The sequence below is a fragment of the Perca flavescens genome, chromosome 18 (genome assembly GCF_004354835.1).
Source record: "Perca flavescens isolate YP-PL-M2 chromosome 18, PFLA_1.0, whole genome shotgun sequence".
In the NCBI taxonomy this organism is placed as follows: domain Eukaryota; kingdom Metazoa; phylum Chordata; class Actinopteri; order Perciformes; family Percidae; genus Perca; species Perca flavescens.
Genome location: NC_041348.1, coordinates 4,969,854 through 4,978,678, shown reverse-complemented (window position 1 = coordinate 4,978,678; position 8,825 = coordinate 4,969,854). Strand labels below are relative to the sequence as shown.

Below are 8,825 nucleotides of genomic sequence, written 5' to 3'. Positions count from 1 at the left end.
GCTAATAATGACACAAGGCCGACCAGGATGAAAAAAGGTATCTTGTAATAGCTTCTTACACAATTCAATTAGCTTTAGCCACATCATTATTTTCCTCCATAAAAAAATAAAAAAATACGGCACTCTCAATATCTTTTCAACCACTCCGACACTAGTGGTGTTGATGAACCATTACACTGTTAACAGGTTTTGTTCATTTCCGTCTTCAGTGAGTTAAAGGATCATCTTCTTTATGATCATATTCACCAGCCATGCTCTTCGAGAGACAGTCCCATCCAGTCCAGACTATCTCAGGCTGTAATCACAAGCCATTTAGTTGGACTATTAACCATTCCCATTGACCTGTCCTTTCTATTATGTAGCATGACCCTGCATTAGCCTCTCTGTAGCTGCAAACATTAACCTATGCTGGTATTATTACACATGCTAATCCAGTTAGCCGGCTTCCATCAACATCCGCCCTCTCATGTTGCTTCCCGATTCTTTTCTCTCTCTCTCTCTCTCTCTCTCTCTCTCTCTCTCTCAGCATGCAGGCTGTTGCTTTGAAGCTCAGAAAGTCATCATTTGATAGCCTCTGGACTGTGCTTATCTACCCCAGGGTCATCCAAAAAAAATATTGCTCTCAGTTATCTTCACTCCCCGCCCCCCATCAATCCATCCATCTAGGCAGCTCACTCACAAACTCATCACTTAGCCTATTCTGAGGACACGTTGACAAGAGGCGATCGGTCAGAGAAAGAAGTGCTTCTTCTGGGGCAAAACAGTGTTACTTTATGATGCGTTGTGCATTAAGTTTTCTTTTTATCTTGTTTGTGGCAGTTAAAAGCAGGAGGCCAGAGGTGTCTGGAAAAAGAGTTCGTAAATCAGAGATATCAGCTCCTTTTTTTTTTTTAAACCAAGATAAACATAATTAAAAGGTTGTTGGAAAGGTTTCAGGTAGCCAAGAAGAACAGTCCCATCATATAGAAAACAAGGCCCGCACTCTAAAAAGAATCTAGAAGAAACTCTTCAGATGCAATGTCAGCACACTAATGCGCTAAACTAAGGGTTAACAGCGTAAACATTATACCACTTAGCATAAGCATACTAGCGTTGTCACTGTTAGCATGCTGATGTTAGCGTTAAGCTCAAAGCAACGCTGGAGACTTTTCAGACCCGCCCAGCAACTTTATTTCTAAAAAGCGAGTAGCGACAAATTTAGTAACTTACTCAGACCATCAGGGGAAAAAGTGAGAAATATATATTAATTGACTCTAGGGCTGCACAACATATCGTTTATCGTCATCACGATATCAACTTGCGCAATGAACACATTGCAAAAGGAAAAAAAAGACAATATCAGTAGAAAACTGCACTTTATAATGTGACTGCCACATTTTTTTAGTGGTTCCTTTTTTATGCAAGTTAATGTTCAAGTTGTTCAATAAAAGAATGTTGGAAACAATTTCCTTTCAATTATTTTATATTCAACAAGCAATTTGTTGTATTTTAGCAGAATACTGAAAGCAGTAGAAATGCAGAACTGAGTACACTTTAATATCAGTTCATTTTTCACAAGTAACATCATTATCACATTATCACAATATTCCACCACGTTTTGTGTGTGTGTGTGTGTGTGTGTGTGTGTGTGTGTGTGTGTTAACAACTTAACCTTACTACTATACTATGATCCATACAGAAGGTTACATGTTATTGTAAATCTCAACACTGTCTAACTGTCACTGTCTAACTCCTGTTAAATCATATAAGACTAAGGCTATTCTCATTTTGTCTTGTTTTAGGGATCTTAAACAGTGTTGCACTCATTAAGATCTCATCTTAACAGATTTCTGTCATTCAAACAATTCTATATTGTAGTACTTTTACAGCCAACTTCATAAAATCTCTCTTTATTCTGGCTCAAGTCCATAAATACAGTTTATGGATACAGGCACGGAGAACGGGAACTGAAGGCTCGGTTAGCAACAATTACTAATGATGTTCGGGGTGCTTTCACAGCGGTGTGGAGGCTTCTACAGTTTATCAGTAACGTTCCAGTTAATCCCACCAGCAGCATGCCACTACTAACGATAGCCTCTGAGCCTGAAGTGAAATGTGGGCGCTGTCATGCACGCGGCGCGAGACTTCATGGAGGAAGGTGCTGTAGGCCGCTGCTCTGTATGCGCTGTAAAAAAAATAAAATAAAATACAGCCTTGAATTCAGGCTTTATCTACCTGGGCTGGTCTTAATCTACCTGGGTGGTGCGCTCAAGTAGAACATATGTATGGCAAACACTGGAAATATTGTTCCACATGTAAATCACAAAGACTGGATGCCAACATGCGTATAAAAAGAAAAAGAAAAAGTGAGCAGGAAAAAGGGCTTCTATTATCATTACACATTAGACAGAGATCCGTAAATAAGAACCTAAAAAGTCGTGTAGTGGTAGTGTAAGTGCTCTATGTGATCGAGGAAAAAGCAAGTGGCTTGCTCACTCACTTAGTGAAGCCTGACCCTATTTCCCATTCACGGTCCTTTTGCTGCTGAAGTTTAACCCTTCCTCCCTCTGCTGAGAGGGGATTCAGTGCACTCATTCACTCACTCACTCACTCACAGATAAAAACCAACGCTCTCCCACGGAGCTATAATCAATGGCTTAGCTTCCATACGGAGCCAGGAGTTCAGGGAGCAGAGCTCTCATTATCCAACAGTTGTTTTTCTGTGATGGCTGTACATCTTAATTGACCAAAGCTATTACCAGTAATTTCAATCAGCTCAATCAGGGTGTTAAATAAATACATAAATAGATTGCCTGGTTATGTTCGGAAGTGCTGGTTCACAGACTTGCACTACTTCACACGCCACCGAAAATGACTGAAATGAAATGTGGCACTTGAAAAATAATGACTAAACATTGGAGGTAAACTAGAGTTGCTCTAAATTAGCCGTGTTCCATGTTGGGCCATGACAAGAGTAACGTTAATGTCCTTAACGAAAATAAAAGCTTACCTCAAGTTCTGATACACATTTGCGGATGTGAATGAGCTGGTTTACGCTAAAAACGCTGATTTTCATCGAAAGGGGACGAGTTTGCAGGTATGTATTGTACGTCGCAAAGTACGGAGTGTGGACTGGTAGCTGGAGAGGTATGGGCTGAAATAAGTTCCACCAGAAACTGAATTTGAATCATTTATATTTGAATTTGAATTGCTAAACTTGAATAATTGCATTGAAAAACTGAATTTGAATCACATAATTTGAAATTGTATTGTTTAATTTGAATCATTGCATTGAAAAACTGAATCTGAATAGTATAATTTGAAATTGAATTAATTCGTTTGTAACTGAATTCCAATAAAATTTGATCTTCACTGAAAATTCAACTCTCTATATATCCTCACATTCAGTTCATACAATTCAGATTCAGATCAGCAAATTCAATTTCAAGTTACTGAGACAGACATCCGGGTTATTGGAGGATGAAGGAAGAGCAATCGAGAGCAGATCAATAGGTAGAGTTCAGTGGAGTGGCGCAGGATCATCAGTACTAAAGATGCCAAACTGTTTATGGATGTTGGAACGAAAGAAATGACAAAAAACAAACAGGAAAGGATAACAGTTCACAGGTGAGAACGTGTTTTATGATATATATGCCGCCTTGGACTTGCAATCTGAGCTCTGGCGGCAGCGGGAGGTGGTGAGTTCCGTGGCCCAGCGGCAGCGTCTCTTTCCCCGGGCAGGAACACCGCCTCGCCTCGCTGCTGCGCCGGGCCCCGCTCATCCAGATCGGACCGGCCAAAGACAGAGTGGTGATCAGCAGGATCTTCCACGTAGTCCAAGACGACCTGTATGTAGATTTTGGCTGGAAGTTCCACTGCGTTTGCCGGCGGCCGGCGGACGGAGAGAAGCTAAAGCGGGGCAGCAGAGTCCGTTTGCGGCTGCAGGATCTGGAGCTCACTGCCCGCCCAAAACCGACACCACGCTGCTGGAGGCCCGGGCCGTACTGCTGCGACAGCTGGAGGGAAGGGAAGCCCGGGAGAGCTAGAACCAGGACTCAGCGGAGCGGACTGTCAAAGCCTGCTGAAGTTTAAATTACAGGTTTCCTAAAGGGAGTCTGGCGGGACTCGGACTGTGGACATGATTTTAAGTCTTGTTAAATAAATAACTAAATGCAGAAATAAATGAATAAATAGTGGAGGAGTGCCTGTACATTTAAGTCTGTTTAAGCTTCACTTTGAAGCAGAACCTCTTAGTTCAGAAGGGTTAAGCTTCTGTTTGGATCTGTGAACTGATTATAATAAATATTTATAAACACATGAATTAGTCTCTTTGTTTTGTTTGTTACTGCACATGATGATAAAGCTACACTTTTAAATCACAAACAAAACTAACTTTAATATACAAACGCTCTAAGGAAGGAGACAAACGATTAGATATTAGAGTTGATTAAAAATAGACTCAAATAATAATTTACTATTTTGCGTTTTAATGTGGAAACATCTTGTATAAACTCAGGGAACTGGCTCTTACATCACATTGTATTGCAGGCTTGCTGATGTACAAAGTAAACCAATGCAATTCAAATGTTTAAATTAATTAACATGTATTCAAATATGGATAGTCACACTACTTTGCATGCAGTAGGCTAAGGTAAGTAGCGATAGTTCATTTTAAGTTTACTTAATAGAAGAATGTGACTAATAAACCTAGGCCTAACACCAGGCATTACATTTTGAACATTGTGAACAGGTAGATTATAATATCTATGAGTCTCTGGGTCAAGGCGAGGCTGTGCTCCAAAACGTTTGTGCTGGCCGAAGAGGAGTCCTGTGTATCTGCGCCACTGAACTCTACCTATCGATCTGCGCTCGATTGCTCTTCCTTCATCCTCCAAGTACCCGGATGTCTGTCTCAGTAACTTGAAATTGAATTTGCTGATCTGAATCTGAATAGCGAGAACTGAATGTAAGAATATATAGAGAGTTGAATTTTCAGTGAAGATCAAATTTTATTGTAATTCAGTAACAAACGAATAAATTCAATTTCAAATTATACTATTCAGATTCAGTTTTTCAATGCAATGATTCAAATTAAACAATACAATTTCAAATTATGTGATTCAAATTCAGTTTTTCAATGCAATTATTCAAGTTTAGCAATTCAAATTCAAATATAAATGATTCAAATTCAGTTTCTGGTGGCACAAATTTCAGCCCATAGAGAGGTGCCAGTTCACCTCCTGGGCACTGCCAAGGTGCTCTTGAGCAAGGCACCGAACCCCCCCACCCCCCACAACTGCTCGGGGCGCCTCAGCCCCCTCACTCTGACATCTCTCCATTTGTGCATGTATAGGACATGAGCATGTGTGTGTATTTCAGGCCTATGTGTAGTGTGTTCTAACACTGTGAAAAAAAATTGGAATTTCACCACTGTGGATCAATAAAAAAGTATGAATATAAAATGTAACGTAATTAGTTGAGGCTCTGTTCCTCTGATGTAGAAACATGTCTGCAATGCTGCATGGGTGAAAAGCTTCCTTTGTTGCATGAGTGCTCATATGTAACTATTAAACCTGCAGTTGGTGAACATACAGCACAGGTATTCTTGTTTATTTACCTGTATTGTACATCCTGTACTTCATCTTACCTGCCGCTGGCTGAATGGCTTTTGCTAGCCCAGCAGTCCCGCATGAGTAACAAAGACACAATGGAAGCATCACGGGATACAAAATACAGTCTCCAGTGCTTTTCACGTCACAGCTGTACAGTTTGTTTCTAAAGAAACTAATTCTGAAAAAGCATAAAAGCTTTTTCAATGCACATGGTGCACTCACTCAGAACATGTCCTTGAGAAGTGAATCATCTCATTTTGTTCAAACTTTATATAAAGCCAGGTAGGGCAGTCTGGGGAAGTCTGGATGGTAATATTCCATGAATTGTATCCTGTTCACATGTAGTAATGACAATGCCTGATGATTTTTGCCAATTTACGCTGAAGGTGTTCCTCCATGCTGTTGAGTAGCAGTCTTTGATTCCATTTCCGATTGTTGTATTTCTCTAAATAATTCAACAAGTCTAAGCGTTGCAAAATGCAAAAATCGATAAAGTGAAATCTTATTCCGTTGCTAAATGCCTATTACATATAATGCATATTGTATATTTTGGTATAAATAAGTAAAGAAAACTGCAATTAAGTGCTTGTGCAACATAAAAAGAATGCCTCCTAAAGCCCGATTAGCTCCGGGTAGGGCTAGGAACCTAACTTCGACCGAATTGCCTCCATAGAATCGAGTATCGAAAAATGCCTCCTCATTCACTACGGTTTACAACACCCAAGGAGTAAATCTCATCAGTGTCAGTGAGCCAATAAGCTTGCAGCATGCTTCTACCAAGATCTACATAATGTTGGTGATTGGCTGCCTAAAAGCTGTTTTATGCTTCTGCTTTGAATTGACGGCGTACCCCCGCATAACCTTTTGCGCCGCTAACCCCCCTCCGAGCCCTCCGCCGTAGCTCAACGTGCACCTCCAAAAATGGGTAACTTTGCGTCGAGGCGACGCAGACCGCAAGGACTGTGATTGGTCAACTCGTCCTGTGTGTTGATAGTCGGTGTTTCAAGCAGCCTACTGTAGGGAGTATGTCAGTACCCGATCCGTTCCAACTGCACAATCTGTTCTGCGCATGCGCAAGATATTCGCGCATGCGCTGTGGTACGATGATTTACGACACTACCCGATCTGTTCCCACACTAGCCTCCACCGGGAAGCTAACGTTAGTTTAGCTAATAGCTCATTTGGCTAACCGCTAGCTGATTGTAGCGGTCTGCCATCCGTCAGCTAACCTGACTCCGCCAGATGGATTGCTTCGCATTTGCTCGGCATATCCATCTGGGAACTTTCCGTTGGAGAACTTTTGGGAAGGGGCGGAAATACTGGTTAGCTGATTGGATGAACCATCTGTTTAGCACCTATGTTGGTGATAGACGGGCCAAATCAACCAATCAGATCCACGAAGCGTATGAAAATACAACCGCAAGCCCTCCCCTGCTGCTGCAGGCAAAGCATAGCTCGTTAGCTCAGCATGCAAGCAACATGTCGGTAAAGGAGATTTGCCGTTTGTGTAACGAGAATTTAGGAATAAAAGACACCATTTCAGGTTCCCGGACCATATTCCAAAAGAAGGATCCAAGAGAAAAAAAAGCATTAGCGAGCGGCTAACAGAATTAGGGCTACCGCTGGCTGATAATACTGGTTAGCTGATTGAAATAAACCATCGGTCTATCACCACCTAACCTACCTCAAAACCAACGCTGATTGGCCCGGTCGTTTGGCTAACTGCTCCTAAATTTTCTCTGCCTCAAGATGCCAGACTGATCTGCGAGTGGAAAACTGGAGCTCGCGAGATCAGGACGGTCTCACGAGGCTATCCGTCAGCCTCCACAGTTAAGCTAACGTTAGTTTAGCTAACAGCTAATTCGGCTAACCGCTAGCTGAGACAGCATGCAAACTTTTAAAAGACCCTCAAAATAAAACTTCAAAACAAACGTTAACATATATAACAGCTGTTACATCAGTTCTGCTTTACTTGTGCTCATTTAAAATACAATCACTCAATACTTGTCTTTATTGTTACTGTAAAGTCTTAATTTTGCTGTAGCCTGCTTTTCCCATTATGTTTGACTTAACGTTATTTTAGACTGAATCTAGCTGTCCGTTCTGCCTGCACGATCCGTTCTGCGCATGCGTTATTTGTCGGCTAGCAGTTAGCCGAATTAGCTGTTAGCTAAACTAACGTTAGCTTGGGTGGAGGCTAGCGTGGAACAGATCGGGCAGGTCGTAAAACGGTATTATCATCTGCGCATACGTGAACATCTTGCGCATGCGCAGAACGGATTGTGCAGGTGTAACGGATCGGGTACTGACAGAGTAACAACACTGGCATAAGTTTTGCAAATAAACTCCGACATATTTTGGTTACAATGATGGGGTTATGCGTTTGTAAAGTGTCTATATGTCAGTAACGTTTTGAAATTAGCACTTCGCCAGCAAGCAGTACTTTGTGGGCTGTTATGCTTAAGTTTGCTTGCTAACGTAACACAAACTGGCTGGCAGACACCCCTCAAATAACCTCAGACTTCACATCACACCCTAGCGTTATGGCGGTGAAATGCACCGCGATTCAAAGCAACCCCGACGCATAACTCCGAAAGGATCACAACGCCAGCTACGGTGTGGAGTTGACGCATAAGCATAAAACAGCCTTAACGTTACACACAGAGACAAGGCTCACGTGCTTGTAAAAAGTATCGTACAGAAACCGGCATTGCATTCACAGTATCGAAAATGTCTGAGCCATACCCCCAGGCACTGAAGCTCATTGCCCCCCCCCACCCTCCCTAACACCCACACCATCCGATAACAACGCTAACCTCCAGCATCTGCAGGCATCCATAGCACCTTGGACTGGACCACACACACACAACCACAAACACACAGCAGTGTATGGCTCAAGAGTGTGAAAATAGTGTTCACTGAAAATCACCCAAGCAGAACGCACACCCATAGTTCAGAAACATGACAGACTAACATAGCTGAGTGCGGATTGCAAAAGAACAGTCACTTCAAAACGCACTGCAAAGGCCAACTTAGCCTACTGCACTTGACTAACTCTCACACAGGCCTATAGCAGCATCAAATCATAATGATGCAAACAGCATACAGTAGGGCTGGGCGATATGGAGAAAATCAAATATCACAATATTTTTGACCAAATACCTCGATATCGATACCGCAACGATATTGTGGTGTTGCCTATTGGTGCTTTCACAAAATATTTACACAATGAGA

General features: G+C 41.9%; 1 protein-coding gene across 1 annotated transcript; it reads left to right on the top strand.

Annotated features, from left to right (window-relative positions):
- The first annotated feature begins 2,106 nt into the window (after positions 1-2,106).
- Positions 2,107-4,025, top strand: LOC114573590 (28S ribosomal protein S28, mitochondrial-like). The gene is given in 3 exon segments (XM_028605862.1): positions 2,107-2,142; positions 3,721-3,943; positions 3,946-4,025. Coding segments are annotated over 3 exon segments (339 nt in total).
- The last annotated feature ends 4,800 nt before the right edge of the window (positions 4,026-8,825 follow it).